The sequence below is a fragment of the Saccopteryx leptura genome, chromosome 3 (assembly GCF_036850995.1).
Source record: "Saccopteryx leptura isolate mSacLep1 chromosome 3, mSacLep1_pri_phased_curated, whole genome shotgun sequence".
Taxonomy (NCBI): domain Eukaryota; kingdom Metazoa; phylum Chordata; class Mammalia; order Chiroptera; family Emballonuridae; genus Saccopteryx; species Saccopteryx leptura.
In genome coordinates this window covers 91,573,153-91,598,635 of record NC_089505.1, presented here as the reverse complement: position 1 = coordinate 91,598,635, position 25,483 = coordinate 91,573,153, and the positions used below count along the sequence as shown (strand labels likewise).

The 25,483-nt window shown below is 55.9% G+C and overlaps 1 protein-coding gene across 1 annotated transcript; it reads right to left on the bottom strand.

The window, feature by feature from the left end:
* On the bottom strand, window positions 1–25,483 carry PLOD1 (procollagen-lysine,2-oxoglutarate 5-dioxygenase 1). Its single transcript, XM_066375086.1, has 19 exons — window positions 25,318–25,483; window positions 19,160–19,251; window positions 17,963–18,096; window positions 17,384–17,547; window positions 15,310–15,422; window positions 13,576–13,639; window positions 12,127–12,224; window positions 10,830–10,931; window positions 10,184–10,315; window positions 8,540–8,661; window positions 7,324–7,428; window positions 6,670–6,795; window positions 6,267–6,408; window positions 5,515–5,628; window positions 4,885–4,950; window positions 4,203–4,307; window positions 2,901–3,047; window positions 1,988–2,113; window positions 1–599 (listed from the first exon to the last, which is right to left on the bottom strand). Exons 1-19 carry the CDS (start codon window positions 25,391–25,393, stop codon window positions 444–446), a joined length of 2,184 nt encoding a protein of 727 aa, XP_066231183.1. The 5' UTR covers window positions 25,394–25,483; the 3' UTR covers window positions 1–443.

Sequence of the window (25,483 nt, the reverse complement as noted above, 5' to 3'; positions counted from 1 at the left end):
CTGACGCTGAAGCAGAAGGCCCTGGGGCTGCAGCTTTGCCTGGGAGAGGCTCTGAGGTGTGGCTCCGTGTCCCTAGAGTCTCTCTGGGCAGCCGGGGAAGTGCTGCTCAAGTGTCACTGATGGAAGAATCAGAGAAAGGGGGACTGGGTTTTCAAGGAAGACAAGTGGAAATGGATGAGTTGGTACAACGCAGTGAAAGTGAACAAACAGCCTCTCCCGGGGCTGGGTCCAGAGCACCAGGAAAGCACCAGGAAAGCCCCAGCCCAGGAGGTGTCCTCGCCTCGGGCCTATGGCCCGACCTCTCCAATGGCGGCCCCAAGAGCAATGGGAGGTCAAGAACCTGGAGGTTGGACTGGGTTCCCTGGGACCCCAAGGCCCCAGAGGCTGCTGGGCAGTGGTTGTTGGCAGAGAGGAAAAGGTCCGAGGCGGCTGGGCCTGGCCAATTAGGGATCGACGAAGGAGACAGCGATGTAGCGGGTGCCCTTGGTGGTGGGGAGCCCCTCGTGGTAGTGCGTGAGTCTCCCGGGGTGCATGAGGGTCCAGCCCTTCCGTGGGGCTCGGACGGAGCAGTTGTAGCGCAGGAACCGACAGCCCCCACCCTAGGAGATGGGAAGTGTCAGTTTCCCAACAGGAAGTGTCAGTTCCCCAACAGGAAGCTGGGCCCTTCCCCCACCGCCCCTTATTCTCCCATCTGAGCCACTACAGCCAAGCAGCCCTCCACACAGCCTGCCAGGGATGCTCTGTGGAGTGACGGCCACAGGCTGGCTAAGGAAGTCACTCAGCAAAGACTGAGTGATCAAAAGCCAGGCAGCCTGGGCAAATGTTGGCCACACCCTTTGCCAACTTTGTGACCAACCTGAGCCTCAGCTGCCCCTCCTGGGAAATGGGCACTAAATTGCACAGGGTTGTGAGAATTCAATAAGCTGATGATACAAGTAAGAGCTTAGGGCTGGGTGTCTCAACTACAGCACTAGGGACATTTTGAACCAAATTATTTTTCTTTGACTGTGGTAAAATACACATGACATAAACTTTACTACTATGACCACTTTGAAGTGCCCAGTTCAGTGGTACTCAGTCCATTCATACTGTTACACAGTATCACTCTACGGGCTAGATAATTCTTTCTCACGGGGCTGTCTGGACATCCCTGGCCTCTACCCACTCGATGCCAGTAGCGAAAATGTCTTCAGATATTGCCCCTGGAGGGCAGGAGGGCAAAATTGTCCCCTGTGAGACTCTATGGTACACTATCAACTCTCAAAAAAAGTAGATGCCTTTTATGGGTGTCCTTCACAGTACCTAACCTGGGACTGAGTCCCAAAACACTCTTTAAAAAGAGTAGCTATGGAGTCAGTGAATGGATGGATGAATGGCTCCAGAGCTGACCGCACCTAGAGGCCTCCCCTGGGGTCCAAAGGCCCCCAGAACTGCCCCTTCCTCACCCCTATGTCTTCCTGATTTCCCCAGATTGCCCCTCCAGCCACAAACCTCTGTCCCATACCCAGACCATCCCTGGGTTTAGTCATTCCCAAGGCAGCCCCCTTCCAAGAAGGATGCCACTCCTAAACTCCTTATTACCTACAGCTATCAATCCTTGAGTCCTGACTATGGGGCCACATAAGCAATTACACGGATGAGCTCATTTCATTCTCACAACAACTCTGTGAAGGACGCTCTTAAGTCTTCCCATCTAAGGCATGAGGGAACGGAGAAGCCAGGAGATCGCCTGAGGCCCAGAGCCAGGCGGGAGACAGGACGCAGGTCCAGATGGAGTGGCTCCAGACCTCCCAGGCTCCTGCCAAACTGTGCTCTGCACGCACCCTCCCAGGAAGCCTGCCCCACAGGCCGGTGCCCTTTCCCCCTGGTTCTCTGGAGCCCGGGTGCTGGCGTGTCCTGGGCATCTCAGCTCCAACCACCCTGGGGGCGGCTCACCAGCCAGCCCTCCCTCCTGCTTGCCCCCTGGGCCGGGGTGGCCCCCGCTCACCTCGTAATCCACTCCAACCCTGTTCAGGGCGATGTTGATAGTGAAGGTGGAGGCGTCGTGGTGTGGCATCAGCGAGGGCTGCTCGTCGGGCTTGTAGCGGACGACAAAAGCCAGGTCGAACTGGGCCTGTGCCAGGCAGTGACACGGAGAGCCAGTGTCAGAGGCCACGAAGGCCAGGGAAGACTGGGGTGTGCAGAAGGCCCCTCATCCCAGCTGCTGGGACCTCGGCTCCCTGGGGGCAGGTGTGTTTAACTCCGTGTTCTCCAGTTTCTAGCATAGTACCAATAAAACAGTGGGGAGGAAAGAAGGACAGAAGGGAGGGAGGAGAGAGAAGGAAAGGGAAGGAAGGGGAGGAAGGAGAGGAAGGGGAGGAAGGGGAGGAAGGGGAAGAAGGGGAGGAAGGGTGGAATGAAGGAATCTAACCCTCACAACCCTTTCGCCGACTCTCTAGGTTGGTGACCCTTTGAGGGCACGGCCCAGGTAGAGCCAAAGCAGGCGTTCGGAGAAACACATCTGAGCACGGAAGGGGCTGAGTGAGGGGGATACAAAGCCCAAGAGGCAGCCAGCAGACACGTGGTGAGGGAGCCAGAGGGAAGCCAGGGAAAGAAGGGCATGCCAGTCGCTGCCTGGGGGCTGTCTGCTGAGCTGGCCTGGGAGTCGCTGATGCAGGGGTTAAGGACACAGAGACACAGAGGACAGAATCCTACGGTCACGTGATGTCAGGGACTAGAGGCCAAGCAGTCCTACCTCCGCTGGCCCCAACACCTGAAAGAGGGAGACTTCACTCCCGCTTGGACCAGATACTCAGGCCTCTGCCCAAGCTGGGAGCGTGTCTCTCCCCTTTCCCCACCCCCCGTCCCTCCCCAGCCACTCCACCCCTGCCTGGTCCTGGAGGCTCCCCAGGTCTGCCCACCCTGGTGTAGTAGCCGGGGTAGAGCTTCTCTGTCATGGGGGCGATGTACTCCACCAGGAACTTGTGCCACTCCCGCTCAAAGCTGATCTGGTTCATGTGGATGTCAATGGTCGGCACGTTTTCGTAGCCGCCCTGGATGCGGTTGTCCTGCAGGCGACCCAGAGAGGGCGGTAAGCTCCTAAGACGGCCCCCGGATTCCTGCTGCCCAATCCCCTCCCCTTGACCTTGAACCTGACGGGATAAGTTCGGCTAGAGGGCAAAGGTGAAGGGGTTTTGCAGGTGTAATTAAGGAAATTAGTCAATTGACATTGGTTTAATCAAAGGGGACACTATCCTGGGTGAGCCCTTTAAATGAGGATCTTAAAGAGAATCTTCCCGCTGGCCCGGAAGAAGCAAGTCACCATGAGTTCTACAGCTACAAGGAAATGAATTCTGCCACTGTGAGCCTGAGATAGGACCCCGAGCCTCAGATAAGCACCACCTCTGGCGGACACGTATCACAGCCCTTTGAGACCATGAGCAGAGGACCCAGCTAAACCACACCCACACACCCAATCCACAGAAACCCAGAGATAATAAATGGGAGTTGTTTTAAGCCGTTAAGCTTGGTGGCAATTTGTAGCATAGCACAGAAAACCAATGCAGAGGACCACAGGCTAGTTCAGACACCAGAGCCCCAGGGCTAGCCCGGTCACTGGAGCACAAGAATTAGCCAGAGCCCAGAACGCATGGGCTATGCCAGTGACTAGGTTCTGGAGAGTAGCTCAGCCTCCAAAGCGTGTGGATTAGGCAGGTAAGCAGAACCACAAATCAGTCAGTGGCCAGGTGAGAGTTGGCCGGTCTCAGACACACAGACCCAGAGACTCATGTGCCTTTAAAGAGTTCCTGGACTTTCCGAGATGAGTGCAGGTCTGGGACTCCTCCTTCAGCAGAACGCCATGTGCTTCTGCTGTCTGGTGATGCCACTTCCTGATTCTTCCCCTTCCACACTGGTTCCTCCTCCCCCCCATGCCATGCCCAAGCTGGGAAGGTAGCTCAATCACTCTAGTAGCAAACCAGGAACTGGAAACCTAGCACTGTAAGATTAAGGTAGCTCAAAGTCACCCAGCGGCAATTTAGGGACCAGCACTCCATCTGTGTCTCAATCCTCAACTCGGGAGTGCCTGCAGGCACCGCCACCAGCACCCTGATCTAAAGAGTCCCAGGGAGGTTGGCCAGCTTGCCAGGAAGAGCCCAGAAGGTGGGCAGAGAAGAGGGGTGGCCTCCCCCCGGGCCCCAGTCCAGGCACCTGGAGCCCCCCACCTTGTTATTTCCTAGAGACCACTGGCCGAAATGCTCCATCTCCTCCACCAGCTCATCACAGGCCGTCTCCGTGAAGATGGGGAACCAGTAGACATCCGGGCAAGGCTGGGGAGGGCGGGGACTCAGTCACGGGGGTCCGGAGTGGCACCACTTCATCCTCCCCCTGATCCCACCGTCTTCTGAGGAACCCACCACAGGGCAAGACCCCTTATGTGGTCCATGCCCTACCCCACCCTGACCTGAGAGCCCTCCAAGCGTCCCCACGAGAGTCCCCAGGGAACAGGGTCTCAGTGAGATGCTGAAGGAGGAAGGAAATAGAGCTCAGAGCTGGCCAAGATCACAGAGCTCCCAGTGCAGGGCCAGAGCTGGCAGTGCGTGGGCATCGAGGGGGCAGAGGCCCGCTGGCTCTGGGGGAAGCAGTGGAGCACCCACTTCTCCTGGCCCACGGGCCATGGTCTACAGCTGAGACCACATTTAAGGCCCTGAGGGCCTCTGCAGACTCCTGCTGCAGAGTGCCAGCAGGAGGAAGAGGCCCCCTGCTGGCCCTTCCCTGACCTCTCCAACCCCCCCAATGCCCCCCCCCCCCGTGAGCCAGTTTCATTGCTCTGCCCTCGGTTCCCCCGCAGCAGGTGTCTGGCGTAAACCCAGGAGCTCTGTTCCCAGGGGGTGCCCAAGTCCTCACCGTCTCCACCAGCTTCCCCGCCAGTGCCTTGGTGTAGTTCTCGTGGATGTACTTCTCCTTCCAGTCCTGTGGGGAGGGAGGAGGGGGGAGTGGGGAGCGGGCTGGGGTCCTCGGCCTGGCCTCAGCCAGCTGGGATTCACCCTTCGCTCAACTCCATGGCATGTTCCAAGGGGGGCTCCTCCCCCCGGGCCACACACAGTATAAGTGAATGTGTGCTTGCCTGGGTGTGCAGGTTGCCCTGTGCCCGCTAGGTACACGTGTTGTTTGAGCACAAAAGTGCACACAGGAGCTGGTGTCTGCATATGTACATACACATGTGTGCGTGTGTGTGCAGGTAGAGGCATGTGGCTACATCAGCCACAAGCTCACAGTGTCTAGGAACACTGTCACAACCAAGTCACAGCTGATGGGCCTCGGACTCCTAGACTCTCCTCCACTAGATGGCGCTGCTGCTCAAAACGCCCTCCTCTCCCTACCCAATTCCAGCCCCACAGGCCCTCTGGGGTGGAGGGTGGCAGGTGGACCACAGGGTCCCAGCTGTTGTCAGGTTCAGAGAGGGAGGCAACTCAGGCTACAGGATCACTGGGGTCCCTTCTACTCCTACCCCTGCACACCCCTCCAGAGCCTTACCTCAGGATTGCTGAACACCTCCCAGAGGTCATTGTGGAGGTGGGTGGTCTTGTAGTTGTCCAAGGTAAGCAGGTGGCCAAAGGTATGCCGGTTGGTCAGGAACATGAACACATTCTGGGGAGGGCAAGCCAGATGAAAGAGACCCTCCCCCGCCCCTGCATGCTCTGGGAAGGGGCATGACCGCAGCCTCCTCCGCACACCAGGTTCGAGTTCATAAAATTAGAGGACCAAGTTCAGGTTACCCCATGTCCCCAACACCTGGCCCAGACCTGACACTGGGGATGCAATCAGGGAAGCCTTCCTGGAAGACTGAGAGGGAATTAGAACAAGAAAAGGATGGTGTTCTGGTCCTGAATTTTGGGGCACAGGGAAACATTGACATGCTGCCACATTTTTTTGAAATAGCCACAAAAAAATAGAAGGCAGGGCATAGGGACAGGGTAGTGTGTCTCTTGGGCACATTACTTGGAGTATGCTTAGATGGAAAGTTTAGTTTTCTTTAAGCACTGTTGAAAATGCAAATAAAATAAATGGTGAGAAAACCGGGTCTGCTAAAATGATCCCCAGAGACCCCAGGACCAGCCTGTGTGCCAGTGCCCCTACGGCCCCCATCAGGCCCTGCAGCCCTTGAGCAGCCCTGATGGACCCTCAGAAGCTCCAGGGCCTATGGTGACAAGTCAGCCCACATGGTGACAAGTCAGCCCACACTCCCTGTCAACAAGGCCTCCTCTGACTGCCCACCCACGGCTGACCTGCTGCCGGATGTTGGCACAGAAGGACATGTCGGGATCCAGCTTGCTGTGGTGGAACAGGTCTGTCTGTTGCAGCTCAGCCCGCAGGGCACTGCCCTTGATCAGGTAGATGTTTGAGATGTAGGGCACATTCCAGACACCACTGATGGAGAGAGAGGAAGATGGAGGGGCCAATGGTGAGGGGCCAAGGGACGGGCATGATAGTGCTGATCTGATTCTCCTATTCTGGGCAATGGGCCCAGGATTATTGTTGGGAAGTCCTCCTATGTGTCTGACTGCAGTTTTCCTTGCTTCAGGTTCAGCAGGTATTTGAGGGCAACAAGGACAGGAATACTGGGGAGGGCCGTGATGCAAGGCCAGGAGGAAGACAAGTGAGGGTCCCCCCCATCCTGCAGGTACTCACACACGCCGCCCCTGCACGATGTCCACGTAGTCCTCGGAGCGGGCGTAGTAGCCATCTGCACTTAGTGCCCCCCAGAAGTTCGACCACAGCCTCCCATGGCGGGTCATCAATGGGGCGATGACGTTCCTAAGTTAGGGAGCATCTTAGAGGGGTCCCGCTGCCCAATAGGAGTTTGGGCAGATCTAACTAGCTGCGAGGAAGGGTGAGGTATGCATTTCAACCTGCAAGCACCTCCCTGGGGCAGGGCCTGGGGGGGGGTCTGGTCCCCATAAAACCTGCTCCCTCCCACAGGGCAGCCAGAAACAGAGGGTGGGAAGGGGGTGGCTTAGGGCTCGCAGCAGGGAGGAGAGACATTCTGGACCACGACAAGGTTTCCAGGTAGCGGCAAGCCCAGGGTAGCAGGTGAGGCCAAGGCAAGGAGGAGGAGAAAGGCAGGGGAGGGCTCCCAGCCCGGGCCTAAGCCTATCATGAGCAGTGCTGGGCCGGGAGTCATACTCTGAGGGCCCACCTGCCCACTTGCTGCAGCCCACCCACAGTAGCCCACCCACTGCAGCCCACCCACTGCAGTCTACCCACTGCAGCCCACCCACTGCAGTCTACCCACTGCAGCCCACCCACAGCAGCCCACCCACAGCAACCCACCCACAGCCTCACTTGTTCTGTTCAATCAGCAGCCGCAGGATTTTGGGCTCGGTCAAGGCCACATCGGCATCCACGCTAAAGTAGTAGGTGCAGCCACGGTCCTGCCGGCACAGGTCCCTGCAGGCGGGGGGATGCAGGGTCAGTGAGGGTGGGGGCTCCAACGCCAGCCCCCCCCACCCAGTAGTGCACAGCCACCCTGCAGCTGCACTCTCCACCCCTGCCCACGCTGTGGTCAACAGGTACCAGCCGGCCAAGGTACCTGTTGTCCACACTGTCTTTAGAGAGGTCGGGCCAGCCCTGGCGCAGGTTGGGACAAGCAGCCTCTAAGATCCCTCCCAATTCCAAGATCCCAACACCAATGCAGACCCCGGACTCTCAAGATAAAGGCCCAGAGCTTGACAACTGGTATCAAGTGCCCCAAAAACCCTGGTACTGGGGAGAGCATGGCCCACACACAGGTCTCTGCACTGCCCAAAACTGGTTCTGCCTTCCTACAGGGCGTCTGGTAACTTGTACCAAAGCCTGAACATTGTTCATCTGGTCCAGGGGGCTCCGTAAACTATGGTCCACGGTCCAAATCCAGCCCACTGCCTGGTTTTGTGTGGCTCGTGAGCTAAGAATGGTTTTACATTTTTACCTGGTTGGGGCAACCAATCCTAAGAAGTTGTATGCAAATTATATAAAATTCAAAGTTCAGTGTCCATAAACAAAGTTTTGTTGGAGCCCGGCCACGCTCATACATGCCGCCTCAGCAGTGGAGAGGCCGCGTCTGAGCCCACAAAGCCAGTTCACACAGCCTCACTACCTAGTCCACTGTAGGAAGGCTCTCAGCCATGGATCTGGACAGTCTACTTCTCCTATAGTCAACACAAATTACTGTGCCTGTTTTTGTTGTTGTTGTGTTTTTTAAATAATAAAGGGGAAAAAAATCAGAGATTGTTTCTCTAGTTGTCAGCCTTAATCGACTCCTGGCCCTCCAGTCCTCCCTCTTCCACTGATTTGCTTCCTAAACACTAAGGACACTGCTCAGCTCCAGCCAGTGGCTGGATAGAGACTATTTCCCCATTTGACTGATGGAAATACTGAGGCCCAGACAGGGGCAGGAACTGACCGGAGACCGCACAGCCTTCTGAACTCCTGTCTCCCAGTCTGGTGCCCCTGACATCAGGGCTCCTCCGCCCATCCCTGTCAGCAGAGATACCCACAGTCCCCTGGGCCCCCAACTCACGCGCCCATGTTCCTGGCATCAGCGTTCGCCACCCGCACCTCGGGGCCTATCAGTTTCATAGACTGGTACTCGCCACCGTGCTCTGCCAGGAACTGCTCCACCTGAGCCTTGTGGTGGTGTTCCTGGGAACGGGGGTGTGTGGGGTGTGTGTGTGAGGATGCAGGTCCCACCCAGAGACCGCAGCTACTTCTGCTACTGCAGGCTGCTCCCCTCATTCCTGGCATATCCCTGGCCACCTGTTTCCCTAAACTCAATACATTCACCCGTGCCAGGTCTTCTGCCTGGAGAGCCCTTCCCTGGCCATCCTGTAACTCTCTTCCCTTGACCAAGCCAGGCCTCTGTCACCAGGACAGTGCCCCCAACCCACAGGCCCCACAACCAGAGTCGCTGATTCCACTGGTCTGGGGTGGGGCCCGGGATCTGCTTTGTTACACTCTCAAGTTTAAAAAACAAAGCCCACACCTGGGGCTGCTTGCATGGGGAAGCGGAAGAGCAGGATCTTTAGAACCAAACACAGGGTTTCGAGCGAAGCCCGGCCCTGCTACAATTAGCTGTGTGGTCTTGGACAAGTCACTTCACCTGTCTCGGCTTAAGTTTCCTCCCTTGTAAAAAGAAAAGGCGACCATGCCTCCCTCATGGGTCACTGTAAGGCGTCAACAAGTCAGATGGAGCACACAGTAGGTCTTCAAATACTGCCTGTGACACTTCTCTTTTTCTAACCAAAGTCACAATTCATAGGGATGTTGTTCGATGTCTCCAGGGAAGTTGGGAGCCTCCCAAGGGCAGGGCCTATATCCTTCTGCTGTCTCCAGGTGGCACAGGTGAATGAATGAATGTCTGTGATATCAGCAGAGAGCTGAGCTGACTGTGGGGACCCAGGACCCTGGGGTTGGGGTGCAGGCTCTCCGGGCTAAGAGATCTCAGGATGGCGTGACCCTAGATGAGGCAGCTGAGAAGACACTAAGAAAGGCAAGTAGCCTTGAGAACAGGTAAGATTGAAGAGCGCACCTGGGCTCTCAGTTGGGAACACTGGGAGGGGTGGGACTTGATCCAACCAGGAAGGAGAGGCAGGAAAGGGAGGGAACCAGGAATGCCGATTCTGGGCCTGCTTCCCACAGAGCTGCAGGCCCCGGGCCTTCCCAATCCCCAGGAGATACTCAAGGAATGGAAACCAATTTGACTATCATCAGGTCAAATTATGAGAGACTGTTCGGGGCTGGGAGGGAGACAGTAACGATGACAATGGCTACGGCTACGAGCACTCCTACGTGCTGCCTACGTGCCAGGCACTCTTCTGCAATGCCTCTCATGCCGACTGGGGTAAGCCTTGCAGCAGCTCCATGATAATAACTGTCTGCACGGTTATTATCCCTATTTAACAGACGAGAACACTACAACACAGAGAGGTTGAATAACATGCCCACGGTCACACAGCCACTATAAGCAGTGGCATTGGAATTCAAACTCAGCCAGTCTGACTCCAGAGTCAACCCAGTCATTTGGGGATATAGCCCACTGCTCACTTCCATTTGGCCCAGATAAGCCTGGTTCAGTCAGTTCCTCAGAGGTCTCAGGCCACCTTGTGAGGCTGGGCCCTTGACCCAAGTCATACCAAGTCAACCCCACCAAACACCTCCTACTCACATGGTTGTGAATGAAAAGTCGCATCCGTTTCCGGGGGTAGTGGAGGCGCAGGAGCCGCTGGAAGAACAGGGACAGGAACGGCGTGGGCTGTTCGATGAACACGCCAACCAGGACTGTGGGTAGGGCTTCATCCTGCATGAAGAGGGGGCAGCAGAGTCCAGCAATGTCCAGTCACTGATCGGCCACCAAGCCCCTAGGGTGGCCTGCGGGATCCAAAGCCAGAGACATGAGGACCCAGCAGGGAAGGGGCCTGGGTCAGGGAGCTCTGAGCAGGATGTGCAGGGACAGAGGCACGGACTGGCAGGGAGGCAGGAGGATGCCCCTGCTGTGGACCGGGACAGCATGTGTCCTGACTCAGTACAAGGACCGGTTGATGGCAGGCTGTTGGGAGAGGTCGGCTGGCATGTGGTTTGAAGTGGGCCATAAATGAGGAGTAAGGTATGCGGGATGGGGGCGGAGCTGCAGGAAAGCCTGGGGGAAGCCTGGAGCCATGTGTAGTCTGGGAAGGCTTCCAGGAGAAGGTGCTAGAATGAGGAGGAGGAGGACGGAACCTCAGACAGGAAGGTAACCCCTTTACTTTCCACCAAGGACAGTTGTCTCTTCCAGAATCGCCCCCTGTCCCCCACCCCAGCTCTGACAGCCTTACCGCAATGCCCTTGAGGCTCCGCAGGCCCTCCTCACACACAATGCAGCCCGTCTCGAAGGTCCAGAAGCGCGGGATGTAGTTGCCCAGGTAGTTCAGCTGCAGCTGTGGGGGACGAGGATTCTGAGAGGGGCCAGGGCAGTCCCACCCCCCACAGCCACTGAGGTACATCTCCCTGGGCCCCTGGAGGACCCACACCCCAGCCATCTGCCACCCCTGAGGGAGTGGGAACGTGACTTTATTTTGGGTGAGGCTTGGAGGCAAGTGCATCTCCCTGGAGGTCACCACCACTGGAAGAGGACAGAGGGAGGACTTGGCACGCTCATGATTTTTATTCTGGATCATCTGAGAGCTTGTAAAAGGCAGATTCCTGGGCCCCACCCCCCTGAGATTCCCACTGAGCAGCTTTTGGGTGGAATTAGAAAATCTGGGTTTTGGCCCTGGCCAGTTGGCTCAGTGGTAGAGCGCCGGCCTGGTGTGCAGGAGTCCCGGGTTCGATTCCTGGCCAGGGCACACAGGAGGGGCGGCCATCTGCTTCTCCACCCCTCCCCAACTCCTTCCTCTCTGTCTCTCTCTTCCCCTCCCGCAGCCAAGGCTCCATTGGAGCAAAGTTGGCCCGGGCGCTGAGGATGGCTCTGTGGCCTCTGCCTCAGGTGCTAGAATTGCAACAGAGCAACGCCCCAGATGGGCAGAGCATCGCCCCCTGGTGGGCGTGCCGGGTGGATCCCGGTCAGGTGCATGCGGGAGTCTGTCTGACTGCCTCCCTGTTTCCAACTTCAGAAAAATAAAAAAATAAAAAAATAAAATCTGGGTTTTGAACACACTTCCCCTTCCTCTCCCTCCCTTGCATCTGATTCTGATTCGGGTGGTTGAGGACCTCACTCAGAGAAACGTGTTGTGAACCGGGAGCCAGTTCCCCAGGGGCCAGTCCATAGCTCCAGGAGTGTGGGGACAAGTCTGTCTCATTCATGACTGACTAGGCCTCATGCTCCGGGGCAAACATTCAATAAATGTTTCTTAAATGAAGAAACGAGTCTACTCTGGGGTGATGGAGGGTGGATGACTTGGGGTAGCTGATCCTAGGCCTGGATGAGGACAATGGCCTCTTTTGTGCCCTGTGGTCCAACAGGATGGACAAGGCATTGCCAACCACCACAGTAGGAAAGAAGACCCATGTTGAACTCAGATTTGAGATCAGTGCCAATGAACTCTCAGGGCCTAGGCGGATGGCGGATGGCCTTGGTCCCACGGAGAAGCCGACCCCCTCCCACTCTCCCCAGGGGCAGGGGCTCCTCCCTACCTTGGTGGGCCCATTGCCATGAATCAGGACTGGGAGGGTGTCGTAGGCCAGGTTCCGAGCTCGAACGTGGCCCATTTCAAACTTCAGCACAACCTCATCTGGGGGCGAGAAATCACAGGGCACTCCCATGTCAGACCCCAAGGCCAAGCTTAGGAGCCGAAGGGCTGGGCTCAAATCCCAGCTCTCAGCCAGCAAGCAGGGTGTGCCCTTGTGCCAGTCACTTCACCTCTCCTAGCCTCAGTTTCCTCATCTGTAAAGTGGGGATAAGAATGGAAGGGTTCCGTGCCCAGCAAGCACTCAGCACCACGCCTGACACAGGGTGAACACGGAATCCAGAGCAACCCATATTATTTATTGTGATTACTTAGTAAAGCTGGAAGCTGGGGGGGCGGGGCGGGGGAGAAAGTGAAGACCTGAAATGGCCCAGCTCCAGACACAGCTCAGGGTCTGGGAAGCACCTGCTATGACGGGCACGCAGGGGACAGGGGACACATCCTGTCCTGGTGGAAAGAGCCCCTGTGGCAGGGTCCTAATCCCCATGCTGGGACCCTGTTAGTCTGCACAGAACACAGGAAGCTCCCTCATTCAACAGTTATCAAAGGCAGATGGGCCTTTTCCAGGCCCGAGAAGACGTTGGGGAGAGAGGGCTTTGTGGTGGGTGATCCTGTGAGGGGAGCCCCTCTATACAAGCTCCTGGTCCACCCAAGGGGTGATTTGGACCTAACCTATTAACCCAGGTCCCCGAACTCCCAGAAACCACAGCAAAAGGGTGTGCTGTTCCCACACCTTCTCGGGAGAGCAGCCACACTTTCCTTGGATTCTCAAAGCTGTCCGTTTCTACCGTAACATCACCAGTAAGTGGCCTGGTCCAACCTTTTTTCTAAAGATGGGGAAACTGAGGGGCCCGGTGTGTGTGTATGTGTCTTGTCATCCAACAGCTAGTGACAAAGCAATGTTATCACCAGCCATGGACTTGGGGTCAGCCCAAGGGCATGCGGGGGTTTAAGGACCAACTGGCCTTCGCTGCCCAACTCCCTGCCAGGTCAGTCCCTGTCCCGGCCCAGGAAGCCTTCAGCTGGGAGGCAAGAGCACGAGGGAAGGGGGTGAAGCAGGCTCACCTGAAAGGACCAGGGATCGGGGGTGGGGAGCTGGGGGGCGGTGCCTGCTGTGTGCACTGCCCAGCTCCTGCCAGGCTGAGGCTGCTCTCGGCCCTGGTGCTGGGCAGGTTCTGCGAACTGATCTCACCACGCTCGTCTCTCCGCCCGCGGAGACCTACCGCTCTGCCCCAGGACTCCCAGGTGGTCTCTGGGGACCCAGGGATGGGGCGGGCGGCCTCCCAGCACAACAGAGAGGAACCAACCCTTTCTCCCCCTTGGGTTCAGTCCCTGCCTGGGATCCCATTCTCCTCACCACCCCTCCTTCCGTCCCTTCTCTGCGGGGGCTGCTCACCCAGGGCTCCATCCAGGTTCTGGAAGATGCGGCAGCGGTGGTCCAGGGTGATGTTGATCCGCTCCTGCGGGAGAGAGGGGACCAGGCTGCAGCAGGGCACGGCCCGGGCAGAGGGCAGGGCTCTGTCACACCCACTGTGGGCAGCCTGCCACTTCCTCTCCATACACCCGCTCTGCCTGGTCACATCAGGGCAGCTGCAATTCCCCGGAAGGCCACCCAGTGGCCAAGCCCCGGGATCTACTGGCCTAGTGGCTCCATTTACAGAGAACCAGGGGCTCTCGTAACTGGAAGGAGACAGGAAACAGCTGGTTCCACTCCAACCCCCACCCCCACCACCACGATAATAATGTACATTTATTTAACATTTTACTGTGTGCCAATCTTTATTCTAGGTATTATATATACATTATATATATAATACATACAGTAATTTAATCTGTATAACATCCCTCCGAGAAAATTTCATAGTGTGCCAATTACTATTTTAAGTATTATACATACAATTTAATCTGCACAATATCCCTATGAGAAAATTCCATCATCATTGCATTTTACAGATTTAAGAAAGAAGGCACAGAGCCTGACCAGGCGGTGGCACAGTGGATAGAACGTCGGACTGGGATGCGGAGGACCCAGGTTCGAGACCCCGAGGTCGCCAGCTTGAGCGCAGGCTCATCTGGCTTGAGCAAAGCTCACCAGCTTGGACCCAAGGTCGCTGGCTTGAGCAAGGGGTTATTCAGTCTGCTGTAGCCCCATGGTCAAGGCACATATGAGAAAGCAATCAATGAACAACTAAGGTGTCGCAACAAAAAACTAATGATTGATGCTTCTCATCTCTTTCTGCTCCTGTCTGTCTGTCCCTATCTATCCCTCCCTCTGCCTCTATTATTAAAAAAAAAAAAAAAAAAAGCCTGAGCTGTGGTGGAGCAGTGGATAAAGCATCGACCTGGAAATGCTGAGGTCATCGGTTCGAAACCCTGGGCTTGCCTGGTCAAGGCACATATGGGAGTTGATCCTTCCAGCTCCTCCCCCCTTCTCTCTCTCTCTGTCTCTCTCTCCTCTCTGTCTCTCCCTCTCCCTCTCTCTCTCCTCTCTAAAAATGAATTAAAAAAAAAAAAAAGACCAGGTTGACGGTTTCCTCTGCACAAGACCGACTGCTTCACTTCACCATTTCGTGGATGGTAAAAACTGAGGCCCAGAAGGGGAAGTGACTTATCCTAGGTCATACAGCACAGTGTGGATGGGGGTCGGGGGATAAGCCAGGCAGAATCCAGGAATTCTGACCCCCAAGAGCTCCCTGAGTTTCCTGTCTGCCCAGAGGATACTGGTCGGGTCTGGGGCTGCAATGGTCTGGTTCTGCTTTCTCCACTTGCTCCCCACTCCCCTTGATGACCCCCCTCCCCTGCCTGAGAGAGGCTCAATGCCTGTCAAGCTCCCTTAAGCCCCCAGCCAGAGTGGGGAAGGGGCAGCTCAGCCTCTCCACCACCTGACATGAGGTTGTCAATTCCAGTCGCCCGTTTGAGGATCCGTGAGGGCAGAGACACTGACTTTTTATCCTTACCATGTCCCTGCCCTGCACATGTCAGTGTCTCCCACACAGTGGGCACCCAATAAATATCTGCTGAATAAATGGGTGAATCAATTAATGGACAAATGGAAGTATCAAGGCCAATCCAGGGGTCCAGGCCCTGGAGGGGGATCCAGGATTCCCCAGCCCCACCTGCTCACTCTTACCCTCTTCTCCGGGTCCAAGAAGATCTTGGTGTAAAAGAGCTGATCGCTGTCACTGTCCTGGCCCTCCCACTCGGCCACCAGTTTTCTGAGGTTGGGGGCATAACCGATGAAGCCTGGGGTTGCACGAGGACACACAGAGACAATACTTAGCTTCCAGCCTCTAGGGTAGGGGCCTCTTCCCAGCCTCCCCTCTCCTCCAGCTCCTACTCCTTTACCCACAAGCCCTGTCTCCTCTCAGAAGTCCTCTTACATTGAGGAGAGGATGTCTACAGCCTGCCAGTTAGTGTCATTTGGTGACAAGTTCCCACTGAGCCCAGAGAGAAAGATCAATAGTGCCCCTAAATTGCGCCAGCTCAGGTGCTGGGCACTACACAGGCGGTAAGTTCCTGAAGACCAGAGTTGGTGGGCACAGGCGGGAGCCATTTTTCTAGAGCAGGGGTCGGGAACCTATGGCTCGCAAGCCAGATGTGGCTCTTTTGATTGTTGCGTCTGGTTCCCAGACAAATCTTTTTTTTTTTTTTAATTTATTCATTTTAGAGAGGGAGAGAGAAACAGAGAGAGAGACAGAGAGAGAGAGACAGAGAAGGGGGGGAGGAGCTGGAAGCATCAACTCCCATATGTGCCTTGACCAGGCAAGCCCAGGGTTTCGAACCGGCGACCTCAGCATTTCCAGGTAGACGCTTTATCCATTGCGCCACAACAGGTCAGGCTCCAGACAAATCTTTAATAAAAAAAATAACATGCCTCTCCAGGCGGTGGCGCAGTGGATAGAGCGTCGGACTGGGATGTGGAAGACCCAGGTTCGAGACCCCGAGGTTGCCAGCTTGAGCGCGGGCTCATCTGGTTTGAGCTAAAGCTCACCAGCTTGAGCCCAAGGTCGCTGGCTCAAGCAAGGGGTTACTCGGTCTGCTGAAGGCCCGCGGTCAAGGCACATATGAGAAAGCAATCAATGAACAACTAAGGTGTTGCAACGCGCAATGAAAAACTAATGATTGATGCTTCTCATCTCTCCGTTCCTGTCTGTCTGTCCCTGTCTATCCCTCTCTCTGATTCTCTCTCTGTCTCTGAAAAATAATAATAATAATAACATTAAAAATATAAAACGTTCTCATATATTACAATCCATTCATTTCCTACCGCTCATGTTCATGGTTGCGGGTGGCTGGAGCCAATCACAGCTGTCCTCCGGCACAACACCAAATTTTTATTGGATAATGCATAAGGTACACGGGTCGTTGTATGGCTCTCATGAAATTACATTTAAAATATGTGGCGTTCATGGCTCTCTCAGCCAAAAAGTTTCCCGACCCCTGTTCTAGAGTTATCCGGGAAACTTGGTCCAGAGAGGAGCAGAGGCTAGGCCGAGGCCACACAGCACATGTGGACTTAGAGGGGAAACTCACACAGGTCCCTGGCTATGGCACAGACTGGTGAGGAGAAGAAACATGGGAGAAGGTGGGCAGCCAGGGAGGGCCCGCCCCAGGGGATCCCTGTACCCCAGGGCCAGGGCCAGGCCATCTGGATTGTGCCAATTCTCTCAGCCTGTGGGGGAAAGTGGCTGTCAGGGGTGGCTCCCCCTCCCGTGGCTGGATAGAAATCAGGAATGAAGATGGGTTTGATTCTCCAGGCAGTGGGAAGTGACTGAGTGATGAGGATGGCTTTGCCTCTGGTTGCTGGGTGGGGCTGGAGGCTGGCAGAGCAGTGTGGAGACTGCTCTGGATGGCCAGGAGTTCAGTGAGGGAGTGGCAGTGGGTGTGGACCTCAGACAGCAGATTTGAGAGATCTCTGGAGATGGCGTGGTATGACCTGCCGCAGGACTGAGGTGGGGAAAGCAAGGGACAAATCGGGGTGATGCCCAGGTTTTGCCCTGTGCAGATGGGTGGCTGTCAATGAGACGAGGAAGACAACAGGGGGAGGGGAGACGTTTAAGGGCTAAAGAATCAGAATTCTACTCAGGACAGCCTGCGTTTGGTACCTGGGAGACATCCATGCGGGCATCAAGCAAGTGAGGAGCCTCGCAAAGGCAGTGGGTGGCGCCCCCTGTAGCCCCCCAGCCCCGCCATGCGCCCCTCACCTCCAGAGCCCAGGAACCTCTTGCCATCAGACACCGCCGGGTACTTGGCCTCCAGCCTGCGGTCTGGGTAGATGAGCTCCTCAGCTGAGAAGACCACCTGGCTCTTGGCCTGCCGGAACTTCTTCAGGAGCTCCCGGGGCCCCGATGCAAACACCACATCGTAGCTGCAGCCAGAGCCAGAAGCAGGCAGGGCAGAGGCCAGCAGGGGTGTGGTGAGGGCCCAGGACACCAAGCTTCTACCATCCCTCTCTTCCCACAGTCTAGGGAACGGATCTGCCATGCTGTCCCTGGCCCTGCCCGCCGTGTTTCCACCCCCGTCCAGGGCAGAGAGACGGTCCCCTTCATACTCAGAGCACGGCACGTCACACCCGGGCAGGTCCCCGTCCATCTTTTCACCAAGAGTGGGAATAGGCTATACACCAGAGGGTCTGTCCTGGGATGCACTGTTCCCCTAAAACTGTAGGCAACCTTAGCTAGAGCGATCTCCCCTCATCCCAGATGTCCTGGGAGGATCTTCATTTAAAATATTCTTTCATCTCTCTGCAGAGAGGACCCACCCGGGGAGCCCCTGGAACTGACCTGTCTGTGAAGAGAACGACCAGGTTCTCCTTGTCTGTATGCTTCTCCAAAGCTTTCTTCAGCAGCCGAACCTTCAGACCTCCACCAGCCGATGTCACCTTCTCTTCATTCCAGTCCTCTCCTAGGCCCAGTGCCTGCAGAGAAAGGCCCCTTAAATTTGGTCATGTGACTATGCCTGGCCAAGCAGAGTGTCCCATCCCTCCCCTCTCCCATAGTCATGGTTTGAGCATGTGACCCAAGCAGAGCCTATCAGTGTCTTCCCTGAGACTACTCTGTTAAAATTAAGGAAAGGCTGTCTTTTCTGCTGGGGTTGAGACACTGGGACACGTGAGTGTGGCCGGTGGTCATCTTGCCACCATGTAGAGCGAGTATGTCTGCAAATGAAAATAAACAGGGGCTAGAGATAAAAGACAAAGACTTTATCATGCTTGAACCCCTGGATCCAGTTACGCCTGAAGCACTCCTCTGCTTCAAATCACACTCATCTGACCTAACACACTTTCTTTCCGGATTAATGCTGCTAGATTACAAGTTGTGTAGGCAGTGACGTGGTCTGTCTTGTCTATCACTCCTGGTGCTTACCACTGTGCCGGACACAAGCAGGCACTCAGCACACACACTCAGCTCAATGGAGGAATATCTTCCCGCGTGCTCAGCACCACAGGCCACACGTAGAAGACACACACACATGACACAGATGGCCTGGGCATTAGCCTGTGTCTCTTCAGAGCAGTGTTTGTACAGGTAAGGCCTCCAGACTACGGTCATCCCGATAGCACCTGGAGGGAGTGCTGGGAACGCCGAGCCCTCTACGCTGGCCCCGCCCAGGGGAGCCTCTGCACACCAATGTGGAGCCCTCCTCTCCCCACACGGCTCCAGGCTCTGTCCCTACACCCTCCATCTCCAGCCCCCCTCCTACATTTCTTCCCTCTCTTGTTTTTCCTAACTCATCCCCATCTCTCAGGCTTCCAGAAGCTTCCCCTGTAGCACAAAGTCCGTTGGGAAACGGTGGACACCCAACTCCTGGACTCTCTCTCCACCCTTCGGCTGTCTCTGCCCACCCGGGGAGCCCCTTATCTGGATCTTGTGTTTGTGTGTTTGTTTGCTTGTTTGTTTTGTGTGTGTCTATGAGTTGGTTTATTGTTTTGGGGGGGTTTTTTTTGCTTAATCCCTTCGCCTTTTCCCCCACCCCCTTACCTGGATCTTATAATTGAAGAACTGGGCTGAGCGTTTGAAGCGTCGGAACCCCTCGGTCTCCTTTGTGGCCACCGTGAGGACTAAAAGGTTGTCTAGGGACAGAGAGAGGCACGGTGACTGGGAATGGAGGATGAGGACAGGTGAACGGCAGGAGCAGGTCACTGGTGTTGCCAAATCCCACAGGATGTGTCTCCATGCCCGTTACAGACAGGAACCCAGGGCCCAGGTAGGAAGGGAGCCACCTAAGACCACTCGGCTGGTTAGTGACGGAGCTGGGACATAACCTAGTTCTCCTGACCCTCCTGACCAAGATGACAGGGAGCGTCCAGAGCAGAGGCGTCCACATCTTGCATTGTAGGACTGGGTCTCTCTGGCTTTCGGGGGCTCTAGGCCAGGCACAGGGATAGAGGGAAGGATTCACTTGGAATGCTGAATGCCAGGAGGACCTCTCTGGCCCATGTCAGACAATGGTCCAGATACAGCCACCACCATCCACAGCTGCACCCAGGGCAGACATTGCTAATCAATCCCAACAGACTTTCTTGCTGAGCCTCACTTGTCCTTGGACTCTCCCAACACCGTGAGAACCAATGAGCTGGCCCGGAGCGGAAACAGACTTGAAATCCTGGCTGCTGACCAGAGCAGCTGTATTACCTTTTTAACAAGGGAAACTTCCCAGGCTCTGTAATGCAGCTTCACCTCTCCAGGGAAACCTATGGGCGACAACGCCCCAGAAAGCATTTCTGGGAGCCCTGAGGAAGCCCCTCCCAGACCACACTTTGAGGCTGCATCCTCTGAGTAGTGAAGGCTCCATAGCTGGCCTGCCTGGTCAGAATGCTAGCCCTGCTCCTTACCAGCTATGTGACCTTGGGCAAGTCTTTGAGCTTTCTTGCTTTCAGTTTTCCCCTTGTAAAACAGGGGTAATAGGGCTGCAGTTCCTTAGCTCAGCAGTTCCTTCAAGTCAAATTCACTTGTTAAAACAGGGAAAACAACGGTACCCACATCCCAGGGCTGCTGGACTAATTCCACGAGATCAGGCCAGTAATATCCTTGTTGGGATGCTGGTACATGCTAAGAGATATTACTAGTGTTGATTAATGAGAAGTAAATGCCTTGCTCTGGCATTCAAGGCCCTTGGTAATCAGCCTGATGATGTACTCAGTCCCTCCTCCTCCAGCCAGGAGTCTCACCTGCCAGGACTACCTCTCTTTGTCCTTTCTCTCACCTCCTTACATGTCCCAGGGCAAGAGACAGTGACATCTCTTACCTGCCACCACCTCTATGAAGCCTTCTCAGATCTTCCCTGACCTCTCTCTCTCCTTCCCACAGAGGTAGATCCTCACTTTGTAGTACTCATCATTGTTCCACTGGGTGACCCTTACTTCCCTGGGATGCAGGACTTAACACATTTCCAGCTGTACAGACCCACCAAGTGGCATGGCCAAGCCAGCCAAGGCAAGTGACTCACCTTCACCCCCACCCAAGGAAGTCAGGAGGAGCCTGAGCAAAAAGAACAAAGGGGTCCAGCCAGGCAGAGCTGGCTGAGCGAGGGGCAGGCTGCTGGCCCCAGAGCCGGGGCTGGTGCCAGGCGGCCCAGGCCGGGCTGGCAGGAATTTGCTGGGGCTGGGCCCAGGGACTTGGGGCAGAAGGGGTGGATTCACTTAGGCAGGTGTGGATAGGGGAGGCCTTACCACCTGACTCCAGGGTCCAAGAAAGGGGGGTGCTTCTCACCCTTAGGGAAGGGCTCCCTGTAACTCTTGCCAGGATTGTTAAGTCCCCTCTGTCCCCACCCAGGTGAAGAGAGCCGGAGCTGGCAGCTCTGAGGCCCTCTTGTTGTCCACAGGAGCTGCTAGGGACAGGAAGAGTGTCACATTTCATGGAAAGAAAAAAACAGCCTGTGTGTCTGTGTGAGATTCTGGATTCTCCATTAGGTCAGGGCTCCTGAAGTCAGGCGGCGAGGGCGGGGAGGGGGACGGGATGGTGTGTCTCCAGTCTCCTTTTTGGGGTTTCTGCTTCCAAATAACAATAACAATGATGGCTAACGTTTACTAAACACTTTCTGCTTGCCGGATTCTGTTCTGAGTACTTGGCACATACTAACCCAGCCCCCCCCCCCTTACAGTTAGGAGTCCAGACACAATCAGGTGGGCGGGGCCTTGGTGCTCAGAAACCGAATACTCCACAGTGAGGCCCTATAGGGCTGCCCAGAGCTTCGACTCAGCCTGCAGCGAGTTGGGAAAAAACCTCACCACGTGATGGGAGCTGGGGCCAGAGCCCACATGAGGCCCGACACTCAGGGCTTTCAGGGCTCCTGACCTGCTGCCCAAAGTCCAACCATGAATTCTACAGATGAATGACCCGATTCAGGGTCAGTAGAGATAAGCAAGACAGCAGAGTGGAGGGGCAAAGATAGATAGATGGACAAGTAACTTAGCTTCCCCGGGCCTGTTTCCTCATCTGTGAAATGAGAGTAATAATAACAATAATGAACCTTCCTTCAGAGACTCCTATGAGAGTTCAAGGAGCTCAAGTCCATAAAGTGCTCACTCAGCACAGCAGCTGGCCACAGAGCCCCACACAATCTTGTCATAGGGATGCTCCCCTCAGGAAGGAGCTACAGGAAGGCAGGTACCACCCAGGGGGACCAGGGATGGAGAGGAGCCCTTCCTGAGAGCAAGAATGATGCGGACAGGCTGAGACAGGGAGTTGGGGAGTGCAGACGCCTCCCCGGGGCCCTAGGAGAGGCTGAGAACTCAGGCCTCTGTGCTCCAGCTGATGTCCCCTCTGTCCCAAGCAATGCCAGCCCAGGCAAGGGACCGGATGGTCGGTGTGTGGCCTTGGCTCTCAAGGCATTGCCATGACATACCCAGTCAGCTCTCTGGGGAGATGGGAATGAGTGAAGCTCCTCCCCCAGCCTCCAAGCTCGAGCTGGGCTTGGCCAGAAGCCATACACTGGATCAGACAGAATGGAAAGTGATGGGATCCCCAGTGCCCAGGAGCCAACCTTGCTCTGGTCTCCTCAGACTCTCCCCTCCTGAGTCATACAAGTCCACCCAGGCCGCCTGACTCTGGGACATTTCCACCCCCTGCAGTGTAAGGGTGTGTCCCCGTAGCCCCATCCAAGCCCAGCTGACATCCCCAGAGCATCAGGTGTCAGCAGCTTCAGGCTCTGGTGGGTCCCTCCCTCTTTACACCAAAGCCTGCAGGGACAGGTGTGAGCCCTGGAAGAGAGCTAGAAGCCCCTGTAAAAGGGAGAAAGGGCCACAGTGTGTCTGGACTCTCCCGGATCCTCAGCTCAACAGAAATTTGCTTGTTCGGATGCTGCTTTGTTGAAGGCCTTTTTCAGACGCCCACATTGGTCTTGGGATTCTCCCAGGACAGGATAGTGTCTCCTCCCTCAGGCACAGGGCTCTCTGGGAACAAAGTGTCTCTCCCATCAGACTGGGCATCCACTGGGGAGAAGAGCTCTGCGTCCCCCTCATACTGGGAGCCCCTTAAAGTGAAAACGACTCATCTTTCTTGCCATGTGCCAAATCCATGTTTGGATAAGGGGTACACAACAGTATCTTCACCCCAAATCTCCATAGTAAGTCCCCTACCCCATCTCAGGCCTTGCTGCACCCCAGAGGGACACCTGGTGCCGTCCCTGCACCTGCCCAGCCCAGCCAGGGGAGGGAGGAGCGTCTCTGGGGGGGGGGCTGCTGGGGCGCCTCCTCCCTAACACCAGTGGGCAGCTTGGCCAGCACCTGCAGGAAAAACTGCCATTCCACTCTCTCCTATGGCCAGCAGGCTGAGGGTCTCCTGTCCGCGGGGTCTGGCAAAGCTGGGCAGGCTCCTCCGGGCAGTGTCTCCAGGCAACAGCCACCCCGCCCCCACCCAGGGTATGAGCAATGGGTCTGAGTCCCAGTCGGTGACTTTACTTTCAACCAGCTGTGGCAACCTGATACCAGGTGTTTAACCTTTCAGAGCCTCAGTCTTCCCATCTACAAATTGGGGCTAATGATCCCTTATTTATCAAAAGGGTCTGACTGGAGCAAGGGGGGCTCAGAGCCTCAACTTGAGAGCAGCGTGACATTGGCCCCATGCCTGGGGACCCACTGTCTCTTCTCTATCAATGAATGCTTATGATCTATTAGGCATTTTACCTGGGTTATCTCAGCGACACCCTGAATCCTGTACACTCTGTGGGGCTGACCTGTGTCTATTTTGTCCCCACCCATCACCTGCTGGGAGGCAGGGCACCTGAAGCCTTGTCACTGAGTTAGTCCCTCTCTGACTCACCTCTTTGGGCTTCACTGTGGGGGATTAGAGTATCTCTGATGGGACGGTCTGGGGTGGAAAGAGTTCCCATAAACAGAAGCAGAGGAATTCCCAGCAGAGGCCCAGGGAAAATAAAGGCTATTAGAGGGTTCTTGGCTCTTGGCCAGTGAGTGGACCCAGGCCACAGGCCCTTTGCACACACTACTAGCCCAGCACCTCCCTCACTGGATTTTTTTACCTATCTTACTGCTCTGCTGGGATACTGTAGGAAAGCTGGCAGTGCTGAGCCAGAAAATGCTTTTATGAACCAAGCATTGAGTTGAACTCTCATCAGCAGGCCTCATTCCTTGAAAGCGCTCTAGGAGTTATGGCCCATTTTACAGACTAAGACACCAAGCCTCACGAAAATCAAGCACTACTGGCCTTACCAGAGACATGTGGCATTGGACAGAATGTGGTACAAAGAAACACTCAAGAGGGCCCTGGCCGGTTGGCTCAGCGGTAGAGCGTCAGCCTGGCGTGCAGGAGTCCTGGGTTTGATTCCCGGCCAGGGCACACAGGAGAAGCGCCCATCTGCTTCTCTACCCCTCCCCTTCTCCTTCCTCTCTGTCTCTCTTCCACTCCCACAGCCAAGGCTCCATTGGAGAAAAGTTGGCCCGGGCACTGAGGATGGCTTCATGGCGCTAAAATGGCACTGGTTGCAATGGAGCAACGCCCCAGATGGGCAGAGCATCGCCCCCTAGTGAGCATGCCGGGGGGGGGGGAATCCTAGTGGGGTACATGTGGGAGTCTGTCTCTCTGCCTCCCTGCTTCTCACTTCAGAAAAATACAAAAAGAAAAGAAAAGAAAAAGAAAGAAAGGAAAAGAAATGGTGGCTCCCATCCCTTCCAAGAGTCTGCAAAACTTACTACCCTGCCCCCTCCAGCTCCCAGGTTCTCCAGGAAGGTGGGCCCAGGGAACAGAGGATCATGGAAGATGTGGCCAATTCAGATCTGTTTCCCAGGGATTGCTCCCCCTCCTAGTCTATGCCCTTCTGAAGCTCTCAAACACTCTCAGTGGGCAGCCCTAGAGGTGGCCCACGGAAGGCAGAGGAAGAGAGTAGCACCCACTCAGGATAATGGGCCCCGTATGAAATCCCATCTGCCTTAGGGATGTAGAAGGAACACTAGAGCCGGAGTCCAGAAGGCCTTGGAGCAACCACTCAGAGCTGGAAACCCCTGGACAGTCACACCGCACATCAAGGTGCTTGTTGACTCATGCGCAAACTGGAGAGAGTGAGACCCACCTGGCAGGGGCAGGGCAGACCACAGAGGATGTAGGTGAAAGTGCAAACAGCCCTGCAATGGGAACCACCCCTGCCACACTCCCACTCCACCCACCCCATCTGCTGGTCTCTCATTTGCATGATTCCTTGGCCTGAGCCAGGCTCTGGAACCAGAAGTCCCTGGGTGCTAATCCGGGTTCCCAGCCCACAAGCTGTGTGACCTCGGGCAAGTGAATCAACTCAGGAGCCTCAGTTTGCCCAGCTGAAAAAATGGGCATAATAGATGGACACTCACGGAGGATTACCATCAGACTTAACTGATGCCTGGCTCATAGTAAGTGCTCCACGAATAGCAGCCACTGTCACTATGATGAGAGCTATTATTTGTCCCTCCGGGTGATGAACTGGACTTGGCTGTCCCTTCCCTTCCAGATGTGGGAACCACAACCCCGAAGGAGAAGTGATCTGTCCAAGTCAACAGCAAATCAGCAGACAAGTAGCCGGAACCCAGACACCCCCGCAAGCCCAGGCCTCCTGCAGAGACCTGTCTCCACCGAGGCAGCCCCTGGATCAGCCCTCCCGCCCCGATCCCGCCCCGGATTCCGCCCGCCCGCCCCCGGCCCCGCGCCCTCACCCTCTAGCTTGGCCTCGCTCTTCACTTCGGCCAGAAACAGCCAGCCCAGCACGGCCAGGAGCAGCAGGGGTGGCATCGCCAGGGTCGGGGGACGTCCGGCCGGCCCCACGATGCTTGCAGGCTGGAAACTTCGCAGAGGCCGGCGGCCCCGCTGCCACGCACTGGA